Consider the following 22467-nt stretch of genomic DNA (forward strand, 5'->3'; position numbering starts at 1 on the left):
GAAAACATAACTATCTCACTGAAAAAGCTCAGCATTTTGGAGTTGGATCCTTTTCAGTGGGAGGTGATAACATAAAGATGTTAATACTAATGTCCATGCTGGGCTCTTTTAATCTCTTATCTCTAGACTGGCTCTTTGACACTCAATAGTTTTGAAAAAAAGTATCTCATTCCTTTTCAACTCTGTTTTGTGGCTGAGGACATCTGGGGACATGGCTGGGAAAGTCTTTCTGAGTCCTCTTTATGCTGGCTAGCTCGTAAATCTCAAGTGTGGGGAGCTAGAATATATTGGGGAGCTAGAATATATTGCGACATGAACTTTTAGTTAAGTTAAATTATGTAAAATACCTCTTTTACAAATACTGCACATGTAGTCCACAAGAGATATACAACCTGAACCTGTTTTTTTTCCTCTGACCCATGTGCCATGTTGTTGTGGCTTCATGGTGAACATGACTGCTTAGTCTCACTATCTTCTGAACTTCTTATTTGCAGTGTATCATGGATAGTTAAGTCATGTGATACATGCTGACAGTGTGTGTAGGTTGGTGTGTAATCCATGACCAACTGGTCATGGATGCTAAGGTGACCGCTGAGAATCCCTTAGGCCTATTATCACAGCAGAGTGTGAACCTTACTCAAGCATGCAATCACCGTTTTTATCTGTACAAATGATCCCAAGGTGAGCATTTGTGCTAGTCTGTTGACTGTAAACTGAACATATTCTAAGTGTTGAATTCAGACAAATTCTCCAAGATTCATTATATGGACAGGACAAATGTTAACAGTTTAAGAACTATTTCTAATCCTTGATTACAATTATGGAATAATTCAGTACAACAATATCCAAAATGTAAACATACATCCTGTAAATTCCACCCTGAAATGGACTGCGTCATCCATGGCTGTCTATTATCGTCTTTTAGCTGCAGCCATGTTAGACACCGCCCACACCTTGCCCCAAGGCAAACGCTAGCCAATCACAGTGCTATATCTAATAATATTAACCGGTTTAGGTCTTCTACCTGAACGTCAATGGAAGTCTGTTACGGGACAATAAACAAATGAAGCAGAAGAAATTAATGCGTAATGGTAGCCTTAAAATGACATACTGATTTTAATTCTTTTTTTCTTTTTTAAGTGGTATCTAAAGGACTACTTGTATGTGTGTGTACTCTTTATCGGCCTCAGCATTTATTTGAGTATCCTGTTCAAAATCACTAATATCTACACACGTAAAAGGTACAAGATATCCTGAAAGACTCAACAAAATTTCAATCACTTATACCATGGAATCCGGGAGTAAGGTAATAGTAAAACATGTTTTTTAATTTAACTTTATTGATTTATATGTTATCTGTTTGTGTGTCTGTCTTGGTACTTCAAACGTCTAGTCTGATATCAACTTTCTCACGCATTTCAGTCAATATGTGTTTCACGCTCTCACTCAACACATATTTCTCACGCATTTCAACCATTTATCATGCTGAGAAGTAAGGGATAACAAGTCCCGTTACATACAATTAATGGACCAGGCGCAGGCATACTGAGGGAAGATATTTGCCGATGATAGTTCGAGTTATAAAGAGTTAGATGCCAATCAGAAAACATCACCAGCACGCCCTACTAGTAGGGTAAGAGATCAATGTGGATGTATGCTGATTCTGTATGTTGATTGTGTGCGACCTGACAACTTACAGCTTATGTTAAACCATAAACCTTAATGCCAAGTTGTTGAATACTTATCAAGGATGACCATGCAGTTGTGTTAAAAGCCAGGTGTGAGTTTTAATTTTATTTGACCTGAAACTCAGTGGTTGGTAACACAATGTGTCTCCATCTCAAATGTCACATCCCCATCTGACCCACCTCTGTGTGTAGACGTGCGGTTGTGCATGCATCCCTGTATTTGTATACAAATACAGGTATATGGATACTAGCATCAATGGAGGAAAAGTAGATAGGTCCCATACTCACACTATACTTGTCATTTTATGACATGTGACAACAGTCTTGTGTTTGTGTGTTCACACGCAGGTTTGCAGGAGTGCATGTATGTGTTTTTAGTCCCTGCTCAATGGGTTGTTGTATGTATTGATTGCAAAATTTGTGGACTGTGGATGGACCATGCCCTTATGTATTATTTATCAGGTTTTCTGAAGAGATGTTTGTTACATTTGCACACAGTCATGCATAGACAACATCAGATACAAATGAATGTGCTTACATATATTTAATACAGTAATAAAGATAGGCCATACGATGACTCACTCTCACTCACTCACACCCAAACACACACACACATACAGTACACATTTCCCGCACACATCCCCACCTGCTTATACTGAACAAACCAATGTCCTGCATCATCACCGCCTTCTGTTTTTACTAAGCAAACCATCGTGCTGGACAGTGATATGGATTTAGTCTTGGTTATGCTAGGATGAAATCTTGGAGGACATAAAGGGATAGTTAAATATATATAATCGGTCTTTATAGCAGTAGAATGGGGGTATTGTTAGAACGACAATACACACAACAGATAATCCTTAGAAAGCTGTGTGTTGGCTGGTTTCTAATTGCTTCACTGGAAATAACCTTCAACTTGCTGTAGAGCCCTGTCATCAAAAGACAGGAGCCAGAGATTAAACACTATTCACAGACCACTGACGTAACCTGCTCCAGGCTGAACCAATGGAATATAGACTTCTATGGTGTCTTACCAATCTCAGGTTTTGAGATGATTTACAATGTATTTATTCTACCAAGCAATTACAATTATTTTATGGTATGCAACTCAACTTTTTCCTTTGTTAATTTGATACATAATTGCATTTTGTCTTGAAAAGCACCTGTTGAATACAACCTTCTGTGAAGTCAAGTGGGATAGTGTGTGAGTTTTGCCAGCCGTAGATCTGCATCAAGAGGTTACTTACTAATAGATGTACAAAGGATTGTGTTTAGGTGTACTCGTTACATAAAGGCTTAGTGTGTGGGAATGGCTTAAGGCAAGTCTCAAGTGTGTGGCCTGTGTTGACATCTTGTGCACACAGTCAAGTTGTGATATGCCTTATAAGAGCAATACATCAGTGGTGGCCAGTTTATTTGACCTCTTAGACACTAAACAAAAAATAGCACTGTATATAATAGCTCATAGTGTAAAGCTTGAACAGAAACCAGACTTGTGTTATAATTTATATTTAAAAGGCTAGCTAAGCCTCAATATCTGTATTTATTCTCTTTTTTTCTCTGCCTCTCTCACCCAAACAAACTTAAAACGTTCTTAAACTTATTTGAAAACGTTCTTCTTTTTTTGCATGTTACAGCAAGTGACAGGCCAGCTATTGATGGCTGTGGGGACAGCTGTAATTGGCTCCCTGCAGTTTGGCTATAACACAGGGGTCATCAACGCTCCTCAGAAGGTGAGTATTGGATTGGACTGGACAAAAATAAGGCACTAAATACTATGTCATAACACGCGTTATGAGTTAGGTGGAAAACTGACAACATAATGAAAGCTTTATGATATTATGAGCTGGACCAGTGCGTTACACGGTAAAGTAAAAGAACTATCATTGACATGGATTATAAAAAAATGGTGGTGAGAACTACACAGCACACATCATTACTATTATTGCACACAATGTCATTATCCAAATACATAAACAACTGGTGCTTACCTTTGGCTTCAACCATGCATTGACGGAAATGGGTGAATGAGACCGAGCTTGATTGTCCCCACTGTGGGGGGTGGGGGGCTAGGAAACTGTGTGTATCAGCATGGTATAGATAGCCACAGTCTCCGGACACATCCTTTAGAGGACACTGCACCCTCTGCTTGACTCCTATCAACTGCAGCCTAGCGAACAGTTATTCGTTAACATGAAATGATTGTGTGCAAAAAAAAAGATCTTTGGTTGAGTTTTCCAGGGGGTTTTTAGATAGTTTGAAAGTAGCTGTTTGACATATATTCCATGCTTATCTGGAAAATTTGTTTAAATTATCCAGTTTCAATTGATACCCCACATGTTGAATTGTGTTTCAGATCATTGAGAACTTCTACAATGAGACATGGCACAGCAGATATTCGGAACATATCCCCCAAACCTCCCTGACCACAATGTGGTCCGTCTCCGTAGCCATCTTTTCTGTGGGAGGAATGTTTGGCTCCTTCTCTGTAGGCCTGTTTGTCAATCGACTAGGAAGGTACAATACTAGTGTTTGGTCAAACCTGATAGACATTTTTGATTAAAAAAAGATTGAAAAAGATTACATATATGTCCATTTCCTGCTTTACAGGAAAAACTCCATGTTCCTAGCCAACGTGTTGGCCTTCATCGCAGCTGCCTTTATGGGCTTCTCTAAGATGGCAGCTTCCTGGGAGATGCTGATCACTGGCCGCTTCATTGTGGGCCTGTACTCAGGACTATCTACTGGTTTTGTGCCCATGTATGTAGGGGAGATCTCGCCCACCTCCCTCCGTGGGGCTCTCGGCACCCTACATCAGCTGGGCATCGTCATTGGCATCCTCATGGCACAAGTAAGTTAACAAACGTGTTAGTTGATGGATCCAATCAAGTGTAGTAATCAATACCATACCTGAACAGACCATTGGGTATTCTTTGTACTCCTGAAGTACAGTTCTAGAGTGAATATAGAGTAAAATGGATTGTATTGCCTGATGGCATTGCTGCCACCTGTTCAGGTCTTTGGAATTGAGTCGATCATGGGGAACAGTTCGTTGTGGCCCCTCCTGCTGGGTTTCACCTGCATTCCAGCCCTAGTGCAGTGCTCCCTGCTGCCCTTCTGCCCAGAGAGTCCCCGCTTCCTCCTCATCAACCGCAATGAGGAAAACAAGGCCAAGAGTGGTAACACAACACTTGTCTTTTACTAAACTATAACTTTTACTAAACTATTACATTGAAGACTGAGATTGGAGCAAGTTGTATTGAGCCTTTTGAGAAATTTCACAGTTTTGAAAAAACTGCGAGGCACAGATGAGGTGAGTGCCGACATGCATGAGATGAAAGAGGAGAGTAGACAAATGATGAGGGAGAAGAAGGTGACCATCGCTGAGCTGTTCCGCTCTCCCCTATACCGCCAGCCCATCTTCATTGCAATCATGTTGCAGCTCTCCCAGCAGCTGTCTGGCATCAATGCTGTGAGTCCTGCTCACCTTGACAACATTAACACACTTCTACACAGATACTACATCTTGCATCCACTGACACTCACACATCAATTTTGTACATGATGAGCGTGTATACGCAAATACTTATAACAGTACATCTCTCCATATTGTGTGATGCCACAGATTTTCTACTACTCCACCAGGATTTTTGAGAAGGCTGGGGTGTCTCAGCCAGTCTATGCCACAATCGGAGCAGGGATTGTCAACACGGCCTTCACTGTGGTGTCTGTAAGTTACAGAATCTGTCTTCCAGCATAACTCCCCAAGCTAGTAGTCAGTACAGACTATGATTAAATCAAATGCTCATGTAACCCCCTATAATAACCATGCTTATACTCCTATAATTCTCGGTCTTTCATATTTGTTCATAGCTGTTTGTGGTGGAGCGTGCTGGTAGAAGATCCCTCCATCTCATTGGGTTGCTGGGAATGGCCGGATCAGCAGTCTTGATGACCATCGCCATGGCATTGTTGGTATGTAGATAATCTCATTCCTCTCCTTTACGAGTGTCTTAAAGAAAATATAATGAGCCATGCGGTATAGTAACACATAACACATTTTTGTTTCCCTTTCTTCATCAGGACCAGTTGAAGTGGATGTCATATGTCAGTATTGTGGCCATATTCAGTTTTGTGGCCTTTTTTGAGATTGGCCCTGGCCCCATCCCTTGGTTCATTGTGGCTGAACTCTTCAGCCAAGGTCCTCGGCCCTCAGCATTCGCTGTAGCAGGCTTTTCTAACTGGTCTTCAAACTTCCTTGTGGGCATGTGCTTTCAGTATGTTGAGGTAAGGAGTCATCTAGTCAATTATTTTGTCACATGATAATCATAATACATTAGTCAAAGGATCTCTTGACTCACTTCTACAAATTTCTCTTCAGCAACTGTGTGGCCCTTATGTCTTTATCATCTTCACTGTGCTGTTACTCGGCTTCTTCGTCTTCACCTTCTTCAAAGTGCCTGAGACTAAAGGACGGACCTTCGACGAGATCTCAGCTGGCTTTCGCCAGAGTGCAGGACAGGGGGCGGACAAGTATTCTGCACCTGAGGAGCTCAATACGCTTGGGGGGGCAGATTCTGAGCTTTGAATACCCCAACTTATTCATATAGTAACTTCACCACACATACATACACCTGCATCTCTACAAACTAAACTGTTCGGCTGCACTGATGGACCACAACTACTTATGGTGTGATAGATATTACACTAGGAGTGATTGAATGCTTTTAAGTCAAAAGAGGCATATGTAAATATGTATTTCATTATTACTCACAGTTTATACTTGAAAGTACTTGAAATGTTGGTCTCTTGAAAGGGCTATTCTACTACTTTTCTATTAATAATATATATTTATTATTGTTTCTCAATGTAATAACAAGAAAGGTGTTAATATCCTAAGTCAAACTATTGACAAATCATTGTGTTTTAAGATAATAAACCAGGGGAACAATCTCAATAAAGTGTCAGTATATAAGAGATGTATTTTGTGTATGTTATGGTTTATGTTATTGGATGTTATATTGGGTGACCATCTTTATGTGCCCATAACCCACTCTCTTCTCAAATGAAATAGAGAATTTGCCAGTATTTATTTGTTTGTTATCCAAGGAATGTTCACTGGACACTAAGAAAGGCATATTGACTTGATTTAGTATGTGAGCGTGCTTGTGTGTCTTCACTATATGATTAGTGGCTTTTCCTTTACTATTGAACATAATTGCATACTCTAAATAACATAAAAGGAAGTAACTGTAAATATGCTCTCAGCCTAACAGTTAGTGTAATATTTACGAACATGGCAGAACATTCATTAGGGCTCTGCCTTCAAATGCTCTGAGGGCTAAAAGTGTCTAACACAATGCAATCTAGTGAGGCACTGAACAAGAACATATTGTCAAGACAAATCTGTGTGTATTAGATACGAGTGATACTTTTTTTGTAAAGATAATGTGCCAAGACATGCTGCTGTCATGACAATTCTGTTTCATGAGACATCATGTGATAGTTGAGTTTTAGGATCAATAAATCGAAGCTGCACAAAGAATAAAATATGAATGGCTGTCTTTCTCTACTACACACAGTAATTATTTGTATAGTACCCACTAGTAACGGATTTGCCTGATGTCTACCAAGACCTACTAAAGTTTCTATATAAATAAAGGCCTAAAATTGCCAAACGTGGAAATGCCATGCATAAGTTGCTGTGGTTGCTGTTCTCATCTTTCTGCCAAGCTAATCGCGTGTGCCCCCTGGTGCCGAAAATTATTTCAGAAAAGAAAGCTCAAGACTGCCCGAAGAACGAGGCAATGGCTTAGAACGGAGTGGACCCTATGCACACATTACTGACACTATTAAAATGTATTAAAACATTACGGCGATTATATGTATATATTTATACAATCCCTTAACTGAATGATATTTTAAACGTGGCACGAATTAATCAGTCGCTAGTGAGCGAACACATTTTCTTGATTCGTTTTTTTTTTTTGTCAGGCAGAGTATGGGCTACTTTTTGAATGAATTTAAGACCCCGTTTGTATAGTATCCGATCTGGAATTTAATGGTTGAAATAATTGATGTAATGTTCTTCGTAGATGGTGACCAGTGACATGTTCATGCAAGCGGGTTTCTTACATTTGTTTTCAAATGTTGTGTTTGCTGTTATGCGCAAATAGCTTTCAAGTTGCTATTGAGGAAGCATACGATATTAGCCTACTTCCTGAAACGATTAGACTGTATTGTTGACTTGGGGTGTTCTTGCCTTAATCTATCTGTTTAAACATGGCAGACGAAGCCCTTTTTCAGTTCTTACACAACGAAGTTATTCAGTACATTTACAAATCTGATGAAAATGAAGAAATGGTAAGCTATATGCATGTTGTTCTAATTAGCCTATATAGAAATGCTTGAGAATTTTGAGAATATAATTTTTTGACAACCCTGTAATTATAGGAAAATGGAAGGTGCATTACCAAACTGGAGAATATGGGCTTCAGGGTGGGCCAAGGACTGATAGAAAGGTTGGTTTTATATTTTTCCTGATAGGTCTATGGTACTGATCCTATTTTAAGCTTTTTGTGTACTGACAGTGATGTTTATGATGTTGTAAACATAGATTAACATCCCTTGTCCCCTAATGTTCCACGCTCATGACTATGTCTTTGGGTTATATTGATGAAAGGAAATGAAAAACTGAGTGTGAAAACTGATTTTTTGTTTTTATTAAGGTTCACCAAAGACACAGCTAGGTTTAAAGATGAACTGGATGTCATGAAATTCATCTGCAAGGACTTTTGGACCAGCGTTTTCAAAAAGCAAATAGACAACCTCAGAACAAATCACCAAGTAAGACTTATGATAAACACTTAATAACCTGTTAAGTCAACATCTATTTAAAATCCACATTTCCACTATAGTAATTGAGGCATAATCACACACAAAGGAATAGTGCTGATGAATGTGTCTTCTTTTGCAGGGTATTTATGTTCTGCAGGATAACAAGTTCCGGTTACTCACACAGCTCTCAGCTGGTAAACAGCATTTAGAGCATGCACCTAAGGTGAGGAAAGTGTCAAATTGACAATGTAAAAAAGTATTCCAGTAGTGTAATGGAAGAATTATAATTTGTATTTCTAGTTTGTAGTTATAGTAGTTCCTATCTTATTCGTTTTATGTGTGTGCTAACTATAATTGGATGTATCTTTACAGTATTTGGCTTTTACGTGTGGCCTGGTGCGAGGAGGGCTTTCCAACCTTGGGGTGAAGAGTATTGTCACAGCTGAGGTTTCTGTCATGCCTGCCTGTAAGAGTTTTTGAATATTTAGACCACCACAGTTAAGCACAATATGACAAAGTTGAGTCCCAATCTGCTGCATTGATCCTAATAATAACATGCTCAACATAATTTGTCTCAATGTTGTGTAACAGATGTTATTATGATATAACAATTATTTGATTAGATTCAATTGTATTGTCATTGTGCTCAGTATGAATACAAAGCCAATGAAAAGCATTTAGCATCTAACTAGAAGTGCAAATAATAATAGCTAAACAGGCATAATGTGTGAGGTAAGAATGATATTGTTTCACTGTTTAATTTATCCACAGGTAAATTTCAAGTTATGATCCAGAAAATGTAGGACCCATCTGAAGACTTCTTCACTTAAAGCCTTTTCATATCAGCCAAATTGCCTTTTTTGTTTGAGATCAAAAGCAACCCTGCATGACTGTTCAGACATATGTTTTTTTTTCAATTGGTGTAGTCTTTATGTTGATAATTATAAAATAAACAATGATTGCCTTTAGTATTTTATCTTATCATTTTGAATATACTAACGTGAAATGTTGTTATATTATTTTCACTGAATGTTGAATAAACACTCCATGGTATTAACAAGTTGTCATTCAAAATGATGTAATCGACTGTTGAAATTCAACAATTTGTCTGTGATCAAAGCAACTTTTAATAATGGCAATGTCTTTTTTTATATTATTGCCAAGGTCTACAAAAATATAAAATACAGATGTACATACTTAATAAAAGTATCTCATACAAATATAAAGCAAAAAGCACTTAATTAAACACAAATATAATGTATTACCAAAATTCTACAGGTTCATTGTTTGAGGAGATTTTTTAAGGTAAACTACTTTGGATGTATTGCTTTATCTCTTTTTTCAACTCCAAAAAAGCTTTTAATGATAGTCAAATTTGACAAGTAGCAATAATCAAATTTTTTGTCTTTGTTAATGCGATAGAAACTAAAGAACAAATCCGTAAACTACACAGAGAAACCCAAAAGAACGTTCTGGTTAATAATATTACAAAAATCATTTGCACAATTCCAAATGATGCATTACACATGATCTAATCCAATTAAAAGTGTTGGCTACAGTTTATAGATAAGACTAATTTAAAAAGTTCAGTTCCAAATGCCTGCTGATGTTTTTAGATGACGACTTCCCTGTTTATCAGGAAAGGTTTTAGTGAACCAATGAATTACCGGGAAATCTTAACCCGATTGGTCATTGGTTTGTTTAAAATGGAGGGAATTCAAACGGCATTCAAATCTCCTCCCTCATTTTAGTTGTGTTGACGGTTGTGCACACTTTTGTATTTCTTGACCGGGCCCGACTGAACATTTTGTAAAGGTATGTTGAGCAATCATTTGTATTTGTGCTTTAATTTAGATTAACTGTACTGTATTTAAGTGGCCAAATAGGAGTTTGTGAGCCCAAACTTCGGGAAATTAAGTATGGTACTTGCACTGCCTGGCTGTGTGTATACACTAGTTAGTTAGCTAGCACTAAGCAAGCTAACTAGACTAGTAGTACTAGCACTAGTACCGTAGTTAACTCGTTGTAGAAGATTTTTGGAGACTGTTGGCTAGCACTAGTTGCTAAACATTGTCGTCAAATATTGATTTTCGACATCTTCAATTAAAATGTGTTTTAAAGTAGCTTTGTGTTTGTTAGCCCTGTCCAGCCCATCCCAGATAAAGGGTTGATGGATGGATGTAGCCTACATCAATCAGAATTCGGTTTATTCGACATGTACAAGTGTATATGTTACACGAACACGGAATTTACTGTGGCAGGAGGGTGCTGACAATAAAATTAAATTGTTTAGTAAAATAATATGTATTTTTCAGATATGGCGCAAAGTGAGTCTGCTAATCTTTATGAATACGATGCCCCGTCTGATGTCGTCGATTTTGAAGCACCGGACCACGAGGACAAAGTAGACCATTGGTTTGGTGAGTGATCTTTCCTTTTAGTGTACTTTTGGCGTTTTGATTACATCTGTAGCAAATTAACTGTCGTAGCCGTCTATCGATGGCCTGTATGCTGCCAGCTGAAACTGATTTCTTGCATTCATAATAAATGTGAGGATACATTTCCAGAACAACAAGGTTCAGGAGAGGACGGGTTCAGATTGAACCTTGCTACACCACCAAGGCATAATATTCCTTTCTGTGGAAATGACAAGGCAAGCCTTCCCCTTGCGGTGATTTCTCCCAGAGTGAAAGAGGGTGCATGCTCTGGTGAGACTTCCAAATACTACTTGGTGTAATTATATTTGTGAAACTTGTCAGGGGTCAGGTGGCTGAGCGGTTAGGGAATCGGCTAGTAATCAGAAGGTTGCCGGTTCGATTTCCAGCCGTGTAAAAAATTGTGTCCTTGGGCAAGGCACTTCACCCTACTTGCCTCGGGGAGAATGTCCCTGTACTTTTAAGTCGCTCTGGATAAGACTGAGCGTCTGCTTGATGACTAAATATAAATATCTGTTAATTGGACTCAGACATTAGAGCATTTCTTGTTTGCATATGTCATTTATCAGTCACCCCTGAATGGCTTATGCTGAGTCTTGTATGAAATTGCCAATTTGCAGATGCCCAAAGCACATCTGTCGCAAGCGTATCCAACATTGTCACGTCTTGGGGACCCACAAGGCCAGTTCAGAAGACTGTCCAGCCAAAAAGGAAAGGACCCGTTGTCCAGCCTCGCAGGTATGGTTCTGTTTGGGCTCCATAACCTAAGATTGCAGATTTATGACCTTGTTTTAACTAACTCAATGCAGTGGTAGTATGTTGTATATAACTGGATTTCAATGCTTAATCTGGTAGGAATTAACTTTTTCACTAACACTGTCAAAATTGCGTTAATAGAATCTTTTAGCTACCAAGCATTATATGTACTTGCTGTGTTCACAAGTGGCCTTTTTTTCTAAAAGGGTTTCAAAGCGCAATCAAGCAGCCATTAATGAACCCACGGTTCCAGTTTCACCAGCTGCAAAGAAACGAAGGTTGGTCCTTATCTGTTGCCACAGGTCCATATGCATTCGTTGCAGAAATTATTGGTTAAGGCAGTTAGATGTTCATTATGGTATCAATGTTCACAGAAATGTCAATACTGTAACATCATTTCAACCCCGACGAAGGTAAATCCTATGTGTCAACAGTTCACTTGGTGTCAAATGTATTGCTCTGGTCACAATGCCTGCATGGGGGGAAAGTATAACAAAGGGGTCCAAACCATTTATTTGAATGTTGTGGTTTACTGACTTAAATGTTTAATGGCTTTGCTGGTTTTGTTCCTTTAGGAGCAGCAATTCTATAGCTACCAGACAGCGGAGTGCTGCCCGTGCCAGTGTTCGCCTTGAGTCTAGAACGAAACCCAAGGCTCAGGCTGCAACAGCTACACAATCACAGTGAGTCATCCTGATCGCACGGCTTGTATGTTCAGCTAATGCTCCACTTAAGTCTGAGGTCAATTTCCAACGTCCAAACGTTCCAGGTGCACAACACCAAAGAAACATCATTGCTGAACACCATGGAGGGGGGGGGCTGAACTGGCAGAAATCTGCATATCATATTGGCAATCAGTTTTATTTCACCTAGCACTTGCGTCTGAGCTGATTGACAAGCTGAATCTTGTTTGTCAAATGGGTTTTGCAGGATGTTGGACCTCCAGGAACAGGGTTAGGCAGATCTGAGTAAACAATGCATTTTCTGTCTTGCCCCCACCCTATGGAATGTAAAAGCAAGAAATTGTGTTAACTGTGGTTTGGCCTGCGGCTTATCTAGTCAGGCAACTTGGTGTGCTCTAGCTATGCCTAAATGTGACCACCTATCCATTTTTTCCAGACAAAAGAGCTCTGAGCAGCAGGAGATGGAGCGCATCAAAAGTCTTCAGAAAGAGGTGGCTGAGCAGAGAAAGAGGAACGAGGCTAGCTACAGAGCTGCCATGGCAGGCAGTAAGAATCCCTTCCAGCACTACCTGAAGTCAACTTACTGAATATCAGACTGAGAACCCCTCAAACAAAAATTAAGACGATCATGCATGATTTGCAATACGTTTTTAATGTTCCTCACCTTTTTTCTTTAAGGTCAGCCACCAAGGAAGATGGTGCTGTCCACTACAGTGCCCAAGGAGTTCAGCTTCAGCACCGATGGACGAGTTAAACCCAGCAGTTCATCAACAGACAACTCCCAAAAGCAGATTGATTTCAATGCTCAGCTCCGCAAACACCCCTCCTCCCCTGTAAGGACATTTGACTGTGTATACTGGTTTGGATAAAAGCATCTGTTAAATTTACTCTACCACTAAAGATATTGCTTGTACATTTCAACCTTCAAAATTTAACTTTTTTTTTTGTCTCGTTTTCCTTAAGGCAAAGGGACCAAGAGGTGCCACTGTGCCAAAGCCTTTCAACCTGTCGACGGGCAGCAAGCGTAAGGGGGAGGACCCTGCCCCCTATGTGTCCGTAGCTGAGCAGATAGAACAGTTCCAGAAGCGTACCCCAGCTCGCTACCACCTGCGCAGCCGCATGAGTCAGGAGAGGGGTATGCACGTTTTACATTTTCTACCTAATATGTTTCTATTATAAAAATGTTTGTAGAGCTGTTCAAGATGAGTATTTGTAATGTTAGCTTTTCCGCTGCCCCCCTAAACCGATGGCAGGCCCAGCCCTTGTGAAGAGTGAGCACCGGAGGATCACCCAGCCTCACACCCCCCAGCTAATGACTAGGACAAGGAGCCGCCCTACAGTCACCAAGAGCAGTGCTGAGCTGGAGGAAGAAGAGTTGCAGAAACTTCAACAGTGAGTCAATCTCCCTCTTAACAGGCTCCTGTTCACTCATGTCTGGGAACACTGTTACAAGCTAATTTGTGTTGTCCCTCAGGTTTAAGTTCAAGGCATTGGAGCTGAACAGGAAGATACTGGAGGGAGCCCTGAACCCCAAGAAGCCTGCAGCGAAGGAGCCCACCAAGCCAGAGGGATTCCATCTGCAGATGGACAAGAGGCTCCAGGAGAAGCATGCCAGCAAGAAACCGGAGGAACCTGAGGAGCATTACTCCTTCCACTCTCGCCCACTGCCCACCAGGATCCTTGAGGAGGTTGTGGTGAGTGCTGCTCCTAGACCATTGTTTGTTTTAAAGTGCAAGTACACTATTCTCCTCACTCCTGGGTCTGGCTCAAACCTATTGGATTTACAATTTACGAACTTGTTGACAGGGAGTTCCAGAGAAGAAGGTGCTCCACCCCACTATCCCAGAGTCCCCAGCATTTGCCCTGAAGAACAGGGTGCGCATAGAAAAGAAGGTGGAGGAGGTAGGCTGGCTAACAATGTTGTCAAATGAATATATTTCATATGGGACAGTGCTCTCATTGGGATTGGAGTTTGCTGAATTGGCATGTTATTGGTTCCAGGTGAATGTGCCAGCCCCAATCAAAGCCCATGCTGCACCTCACTTTGGCTTGCCCTTCCTTCCCAAACTCCAAGAGAAGAGCCAAGTGGATGTATGCCCCTTCTCTTTTGACGAACGGGAGCGCGAGAGGAGAGTAATGAAGGAAAAGAGACTGGAAGAGCTACGACATGAAGAGGTACATTTGGGGGGTTTCTGGCATTTGAGCTCACAGGGTTTTACCAGTGTTTCATAATGTCCTTCCAAAACGGGATTATGGGAAGAGAAATGACACGCTGCATCCTTTCCAGGTGCCCAAGTTCAAAGCCCAACCACTGCCAGACTTCCATGAAGTGGTCTTACCAGAGAAGAAAGTGGTGGAGCCCACCAAGCCTGAGCCCTTCAAGCTGCTCATTGATGAGAGGGGTGCCGTCAAGAGTGACCGCTGGGAGCAGGCTGTAAGACATCCAGTTACCTAAGGGGGCCTTGGCAACAGACATGAAAGGACAACCTGCTCACTCTTGCATTGTGCTCTTTCCTCAGTTGAAAGAGGAGCAGAAGCATCAGATAGAGGCGGCCTCCTTCAAAGCTAGACCAAACACAGTGACTCACAAAGAGCCATTCCTCCCTAAAAAAGAGAACCGCACTGTTCTGGGTAAGTAAGACACTGCAATTATCAAGAGATTTTGCTCCCCGCCCCCCTTCCCAGCTATCTGCACAGGTTAGACAAGGTCTCGCCATGTCTTTTGCACTTTAAAAGAACATGTCATGCTAAAGGAAATTATTCTTCTGAGATTTGGAGACAAATGTAGTTTGCTTCTACTGCCATTCAAGTGCACATGCTGGCTCAGGGTTTCTCGGTGTGGTTAACATGCTTTCTTACAGCCTGTTGTGCACCCCTAACAGTTCTGTGTGTTTCTTCCCACCTTTGACTTCTTCCTCCACCACTAAATTCATTCCTACCCATGCCACCTTTTCCAACTGCTTGCTTTCGCTGGGCTCTGTAGAAGACATTAACCGTTCCGTAGTTCCAGAGGGTGTCCAGCTCTCCACAGAGCGCCGTGCCAAAGAGCGGCAGGAATTTGACCGCATCATCTGTGAGAAGGAGGCGCTGAGGGCACGTGTGGAAGAGCAGCACCGTAGGGAGCAGGAGGAGCGGCAGAAGGTGGAGATTGCGGCCTTGCGCCACGATCAGGTGACTTGAGAATCTTGGACTGGATATAATTATGAGCCTTAAATGTGGTTTGTGTTGTGAATAACGTGCACTAATGTTGATGTCATTGTTTTTTTCTTCAGGTTCATAAGGCCCAACCAATTAGGCATTACAAGCCTGTGGAATTGAAGAAGAGTGATGTCTCTCTGACCGTGCCCCAGTCGCCCAACTTCTCAGACCGTTTCCGCATGTGATATAGTAGAGGAGGTGTTTTGCTTGTATATATTTGCCACTACTGTGCATCTGAACCTTTTTTATATATAAATGCCTTTTTAAGTTGGTGTTCTTCTCGAACTCTTGCTACCATTCTTAATGCATATTACAATTTTGCCTCTTGTTACTTGTCTAATAAACATATTTTGGAATCTAATGCTTTTTTTAACAATTATTTCAAACTGGACTTGACCTCTGTCCAAGGGATGTTGCATCACCAACTGTTAATACAGATAGGTTTGGTTAAGTTACTGAAAGATGAAACCCATGTTTAGTTGATCTTGAAGCCTATTAGTAAATTCTTATGGAGGGATGTTGAATGACCAGTGCAACCCATCCTGGATCATTCAGCAGTGTAATGCTTGTCCTGCATACCTTGGTTATCTGTAATACACTCCAGTCCCCCTACTCCCCTTGGGTGCCTATTTTTGGACCTGAAGCTGGAGCAGTGATTTAAGTGGTTGCCAGCCATTCTCTACCCCTCTGCATGGGAACAATACTTCCAATGCGTCTTACAAACATCCTCTATTCTCTTCAGTGATCCTCAAAACCACAGGTAAGTACCACCGTAAGTTCTAGAAATTGTACAAATGTATTTGTAAGTAGCAATAAACTGCCTGGGGGTCACAGCCTGATGTGGACCTCCCCTCTCAATCATGGCCCTGACTGCTGACTATTTCTGTTTTAAGACTGCTGGTGGTGGCGTACTTTGGACTCTATAAAGATGGCTTCTGAATGGAGTCCAGCTCATTCTCTAAGCCTACCTTCTTTAGAAGCCAAAGTAGATAACCTTTCTTACAAGCTGGATCAGCTTTTCTCGAGAGGAAATGCAAGCTGCCCTATCTGCTCCACCTGCAGTCTGCACACCTCTAGATGGGAGGCAGCTGAGAGACGTCTTTCTGACCAGTCTCGACTTCTGGAGAGACTGGAGAAGAGAATTGACTTGATGCTTAATTCCCTAGATGGGCATATCATAGGTACAATGATGTCCCTCTCAAATACAGAATATTTGAATGCTGTGTATTCAAATATGTTGGAGATACTCAGACCATCAAACTTTACCCATGTCCTTTTTCTTGGGATCGGTAGATAAGGTGGTGGAAGATAGATCCCAGGATGGAGATCCCACAGAAAAGCAGTCCATTGGAACCCTGGATGGAGATCCCACAGAAAAGCAGTCAATTGGAGGAAACCTCCAACAGCTAGGGGGCCAACCAATGGCAGAGTCTAAAAGAAAAAAAGAGAGAAAGGGAACAGGAGAAACTGTCATGGCTACTGTGGTTGTCCCATCAACAGTTGTCTCTCAAAAGACCCAGAAAACATCAATTACTACAAAGGTACTCTCTGTCCATTCATCTATCCTAAAGACATGATGTATATATGTCTTAAGCAAAATGTGCTGGCTGTCTAAGCAAATGTCAGTGGTGCTTTCTCCTTCACTCAGGGTGACACTCCAAATCAACTGGATATTGGACAGCAGGGTAAAAAACAACAAACAGGCACCATTCCTCCCAGGAAAGGAGACGAGTTCTCAATGGGAGAACAACCAATCAGATTGGATCTTCAAGAGGTCAGATGTAAACCAGTGGTTGTGACAACAGCTGTAACAACAGTACCATATAAGATCACACCCACTATAATAACTGGAAAGGTACTCATCTCATGTTCTATTTCTTTCATTTTATACATATATTTAGGTATTGGGGATTTTACATTTAATACTTAAAATTAATTTAATTAAATGTGATTGTTCAATTGTTTCTTCCCAAATAAGATGGATATACAACAGTCTAGAACACAGTCCCACCCTAGTGCTCATTCAAAGAAAGGAGAGAATGGATCTGCAGCAGAACGGCCAACTGTTTTCACTGGAAAGAAATCTGTGGAGGTCAGAAGTCATTCAGTAGCCGTGGTGTCCTCTGTCGATGCACACCTTTAATATTTGACTAATTGTGTATTGAGTTCAACAAATACTAAAAGTGTTATCTTTCTGTCGGATGCTGTGCTACTCTTATACAGGCTGACACCACAAATGATCTAATAATACAACAGCACGGTACAAAACAACAACCTCTACCTGTTTCTCCAAAGAAAAGAGACAGAGGTTCCACCTCAGACCACCAAATAGTTGAAAACTCCCAGATGGGACAATCAAAGGCAGAGTCTCGAAGAAGCTCTGGAAAGGATGAGGCTGTTGTGGATGTCATCCCTAATCAGTCAATGCAAGTCCCTCCAAAGACAGGAACTACTGTCATGACTGTCACCAAACCAGCTGCAGTGATTTCACAGCTTGTGCCACAAAAGAAGTACGTACTGTCTGTCCCAACTCCAACAACCACTGAGAGCTCTTCCCTTCGACATGTCCACAGCTGTCCAGAGTCATTGCAAAGGTAAACTCCCACCATAGACTCCTTCACATCATGGGAATTGTTGAGTTTCTGTGTCATCATGACCCATACTTAACTGTTGTTGAAACACTGTTAAAATGTTATGGGATTCTACTGCATTATAAAATCTGTTAGATTTGACATTAGTACTCTAGTTTATGTACCCTTAGTATAGATAGTTCATATATTTTAATTTTAGGTTCCTATATGTTTATTGTATGCACCTTCCTGCAGAAGTAAATCGCTTGTCTGTGCAAACTTTCATGGCGAATAAATCCCTTTCTGATTCTGATTTTCTGATTCTACTCTTTGTCTATGGTCACAGACTCCAGTGCCCTGGGCCCGTTCCTCCACCTGTGTTCTTAGCCCCTGGCTCTTCTCAGGAGAAGAGCTCCAGTACAGTGAGAGGGACTGGTCCTGGTTCAGGCTCATGCTCAGCCAGTGGAATCCATATCAGAGTTGATGCTGCCGCACCAGACAGGACCACACCCAAAACCCCACCAAAAACATGTTACAAAGTCATAGGTAAATGACAACTCAAAATAACATGTACTGACTGTGTAAGTGCATGCATTGCTCACATACTGAATATAATTTTCTCTGGCAGATGATGTTCCTCCACAGCCAGCTCCTTTCCTCCATCGTTGTGTAGCATTACGGTCCAACCCTCCATCGGATGCCTTCATCGTCCACAGCAAAGACATCCTTGGGGGGTGAGCTACTATGGGTAGAACAGCAAGCAGAGCAAAAATCTGATGCAGAACAAGTATTTGGAATACTAGATAGATGGGTTGGATTTTGCCTAATTGATACACTGACTGGTCATGTTTGTTCATTTCCTTTGTGTTGCTCATGCTAGTGGAATCACAAGCATGATGGTTCTCACCAGGTGTGTTTTGGAGCCTTTTTGTCAACTTTATTTATAGGAAACAACTTCCTAAAAGGAAAGAAGGGAGCTCTGGGGGAATACATGCAGGAAATGGCCTGGGCTGGAACTGAACCCAGGCCCCTGCTCTGAGGCCTTAGTCTCAGTAGTATGCACTCTTAGTAGTATGCACTCTGGTATGGTACTGTTGCTGAATCAGTATTTGAATTGGGGAAAAGATTATTATGAAACAGCACCTTCTGATCAGGAATGTGTACTGTATTTGATGTGCATGTACTGTAATAGACTAAAGATAACCTTCTGTTGATCTAGTGGACGCTTTGGAAAAGTACACCGGTGTACAGAGAAGTTATCTGTACTAAAACTGGCAGCCAAAGTAATCAACACACGAAATTTGAAAGAAAAGGTAAGACTTGTATATATGTGTTTGTAAATCTTTTGTGTGTATATCTATATGATTTCAATGCTGGGGTGTTTGCCACTCACAGGAAATGGCCATGAACGAGGTGCAGGTGATGAACCAGTTAAATCACGCTAACATCCTCCAGCTTTATGAGGCCTTTGAGACAAAGAACCAAGTGGTGTTAATCCTTGAATAGTAAGAAGCTGAATGTCATCCCTTTTCCATTTTCATACTATTTCAAACTATTATTCTGCCATATTTTAACTATTTGAAAATAACAGACTTTCTCAAAAATTTAGTGTGATAACCAAAACTGTATAACCAATAATTCATTGATTCATTTGTTCATGCGGATATGTTGTTCAGTGTTGAGGGTGGAGAGTTGTTTGATAGGATCGTAGATGAAAGCACACCTTTGACAGAGGTAGATGCCATGGTGTTTGTAAAACAGATCTGCGAGGGGATCCACTACATGCACCAGATGTTTGTTCTCCACCTTGACTTGAAGGTGAGGTGCAACTGAACAGTGTCATGTCTCCATGAACCAGTGTGTACTATGTAAATTTGTTGTGGAATAATATGTTCCATAAAGTTTGTGTTGTCTTTCAACAGCCAGAGAATATCCTTTGTGTGAATCGCACCAGCCATCAGGTTAAAATAATTGACTTTGGTTTAGCAAGAAGGTAAAGAACCCTCTTCTCTCGGTTAAAAAGGTTGAACATTTAATTGTAAAGTTGAAAGTACAATTGCCTTACATATATATTGAGTTTACCTTGAATATTTGTTTTTGTATTTCTTCATGGCTCTTGTGGCTCTTTATTTCTGAAAAATAGATACAAACCACGGGAAAAGATGCGTGTAAATTTCGGAACACCTGAGTTTCTGGCCCCGGAGGTGGTGGACTTTGACTTTGTCTCCTTCCCCACTGACATGTGGACCCTTGGAGTTGTCACATACATGCTGTGAGTTCTATACTGATTGATTCTGCTTTCAACATAATGAAATGCATTTATAAACCATATCCTGTCATGAAAATGGAATGGCATTTTGCTGTTTTCAGCACTATTGTGTGTTGGTACAATGTTTTCCTCTGTTCCTGTGCAGCCTGAGTGGCCTGTCACCATTCCTGGGTGACGATGAGAGCCAAACCCTCAACAATGTCCTGGCTGTCAACTGGTACTTTGAGGAAGAGGCTTTTGAGCACATCTCAGCAGAGGCCAGGGACTTTATCTCTAACTTGCTTATCCGTGAAAAGGGGTGAGAAGCTAAATTAACATGTGATACTTTTTGGGGGTTTCATGCTACTTCCATGTGGTGTCAGATTAACATGTATTTTACCATGTGATAGTATGGAGATAAATCCATTCTAATTAGCCCATCTATAACTATAAAGGTTTAAATCGGGTAAAATAACTCACGTTTGTGTTTTTTTTTATTTTTTTTTATATTTATGCTATTGCCTGTGACTGAGTCTTATTCCTTGCATGGGTTTCCAAATGCCTGCCTGTTTTCCTTGAAATGTGCAGTGTTCCACAGTTATACCTTTAAATGGAAATGTATTCTAATTGGTCAGGGGAAGACTCAGTGCTGCCAAATGTCTCAAGCATCCCTGGCTCAACAACATCTCAGAGAAGGCTAAACACAACAACATAGTACTCAAATCCCAGGTCCTGCTGAAGAAATACATGGCCAAGAGGTTGTGGAGGGTCAGTAAAACAGCTTTGGCACCACTTTCACACAGAATACTGCTCCACAGTGAGACCACTGACAATGTCCCGACCATAAACCTAAACACATACATTTGGATTCCAGATGTGAGGCTGCAATGCATGTTTCACATTATGCCTTTTACCAAAGATAAATCTGCGCAATTGAACAAATACAGTATTGCATCTTCCTTGTTGTATATGTTATTAAATGTGTTGTGTTTTACAGAAAAACTACATTGCAATAGCAGCAGCGAACAGATTCAAGAAAATCAGCAGTTCGGGTTCCCTAACCTCTCTGGGATTCTGAGTCTCTGATCGCTGAGGCCTCAGCATTAAGCCTCAGTCATAGATGACATCCACGGCAGAGCTCTAAAGCCTTTCCTTGCTCACACCAGCTGCAAGACACTCAACATACAAGATCAGAAGTACTGTTTTTTGTGGAACTGGACAAACCAATTAACTATTGGTGGGAAAGCCACCCTCCAAATCCAAAGTATACAGGACAGGAGCATGCAAAAACGCAAAAATATTTGAATAGGCAGATTTCTGACTTTTTTTTTGTTCATGTTAGAACACACATTGGAGATCCTGTTTCCAATGTAACCTTATGATTGCTGCACCTTATGATTTGACTCAATATTGAAATCAATTATCATATATGTTTATTTGTGGCCACTTATTTATACATTGAAAGAACTCCAGTTTTATGAATGATTCAAAATATAACATTTGTTTAACAAATTAAAAGAATGAACAGGTTAACTACAAACTGCTTGTGCATACTCTTGCATTGTCACAAATATTTGCAATTGAGTGGCTACAGTTTGGCTGCAGTATCGCTATAAACTAGCCACTCAACTGCAAATTCTGATGAGGGTGGAGGAAAAGCCACAGATCACATAGCCAGAAAAACCTGTAACCCTTTGAAATGATGTTAAGACACACAAAGTCTCTGAAGCATGGAATTGCAGTTTTGATGTTCCACAGTCAAATATCTAGAAAATGCCGACAGAGCACTCTGTGAAATGTATAGGTCATGTGAGCTGCTCCAGAACGGACGGTTTAGAAGAGTAACAGGAGATGACTAGAACACCCATTCCATTTAGTAGATTAAATTCACCATTGTGTGTGCCTACTGTCCAATGCATGCAGATATATGCAAATCCATTTCATATCCTCACCCCCTTGTAATTTCCTGTGACAAGGCAACACAAAATATACTGTTACCTGAAGTATTTAGCTGAATGGAAACATAGGCATATGACACTAGATAAACATGTG

The 22467-nt window shown here is 40.8% G+C and overlaps 4 protein-coding genes across 8 annotated transcripts; all 4 read left to right on the forward strand.

Annotated features, from left to right (window-relative positions):
- The first annotated feature begins 1288 nt into the window (after positions 1–1288).
- On the forward strand, positions 1289–6940 carry LOC146252228 (solute carrier family 2, facilitated glucose transporter member 1-like). Of its 3 annotated transcripts, none has more exons than XM_084679332.1 (10): positions 1289–1312; positions 3326–3421; positions 4045–4205; positions 4299–4539; positions 4705–4867; positions 4973–5160; positions 5314–5418; positions 5562–5663; positions 5772–5975; positions 6070–6940. In XM_084679332.1, exons 1-10 carry the CDS (start codon positions 1289–1291, stop codon positions 6274–6276), a joined length of 1491 nt encoding a protein of 496 aa, XP_084535458.1. In that variant the 3' UTR covers positions 6277–6940. The 3 variants fall into 3 exon arrangements, with proteins under 3 accessions (XP_084535458.1, XP_084535461.1, XP_084535462.1); XM_084679335.1 differs by having other exon boundaries at positions 1289–1306; XM_084679336.1 differs by lacking the exon at positions 1289–1312 and adding an exon at positions 1526–1540.
- A 757-nt stretch (positions 6941–7697) lies between these two features.
- Positions 7698–9516, forward strand: trappc6b (trafficking protein particle complex subunit 6B). Its single transcript, XM_084679337.1, has 6 exons — positions 7698–8051; positions 8142–8209; positions 8417–8534; positions 8665–8748; positions 8898–8991; positions 9297–9516. Exons 1-6 carry the CDS (start codon positions 7971–7973, stop codon positions 9326–9328), a joined length of 477 nt encoding a protein of 158 aa, XP_084535463.1. The 5' UTR covers positions 7698–7970; the 3' UTR covers positions 9329–9516.
- A 665-nt stretch (positions 9517–10181) lies between these two features.
- Positions 10182–15958, forward strand: tpx2 (TPX2 microtubule nucleation factor). Of its 3 annotated transcripts, none has more exons than XM_084679329.1 (18): positions 10182–10340; positions 10841–10945; positions 11093–11233; positions 11581–11698; positions 11923–11994; positions 12091–12129; positions 12292–12399; positions 12836–12945; positions 13078–13232; positions 13363–13534; positions 13653–13791; positions 13874–14093; positions 14206–14301; positions 14401–14574; positions 14687–14833; positions 14919–15030; positions 15383–15570; positions 15672–15958. In XM_084679329.1, exons 2-18 carry the CDS (start codon positions 10843–10845, stop codon positions 15780–15782), a joined length of 2205 nt encoding a protein of 734 aa, XP_084535455.1. In that variant the 5' UTR covers positions 10182–10340; positions 10841–10842; the 3' UTR covers positions 15783–15958. The 3 variants fall into 3 exon arrangements, with proteins under 3 accessions (XP_084535455.1, XP_084535456.1, XP_084535457.1); XM_084679330.1 differs by having other exon boundaries at positions 15404–15570; XM_084679331.1 differs by lacking the exon at positions 12091–12129.
- A 567-nt stretch (positions 15959–16525) lies between these two features.
- On the forward strand, positions 16526–21887 carry mylk2 (myosin light chain kinase 2). The gene is made up of 15 exons (XM_084680867.1): positions 16526–16778; positions 16891–17138; positions 17246–17452; positions 17576–17689; positions 17821–18191; positions 18514–18713; positions 18796–18901; positions 19387–19480; positions 19563–19672; positions 19844–19985; positions 20090–20160; positions 20311–20439; positions 20582–20734; positions 21051–21183; positions 21413–21887. Exons 1-15 carry the CDS (start codon positions 16526–16528, stop codon positions 21491–21493), a joined length of 2412 nt encoding a protein of 803 aa, XP_084536993.1. The 3' UTR covers positions 21494–21887.
- The last annotated feature ends 580 nt before the right edge of the window (positions 21888–22467 follow it).

The sequence above is a fragment of the Hypomesus nipponensis genome, chromosome 18, assembly GCF_054491055.1.
Source record: "Hypomesus nipponensis isolate SF chromosome 18, ASM5449105v1, whole genome shotgun sequence".
Classification (NCBI taxonomy): domain Eukaryota; kingdom Metazoa; phylum Chordata; class Actinopteri; order Osmeriformes; family Osmeridae; genus Hypomesus; species Hypomesus nipponensis.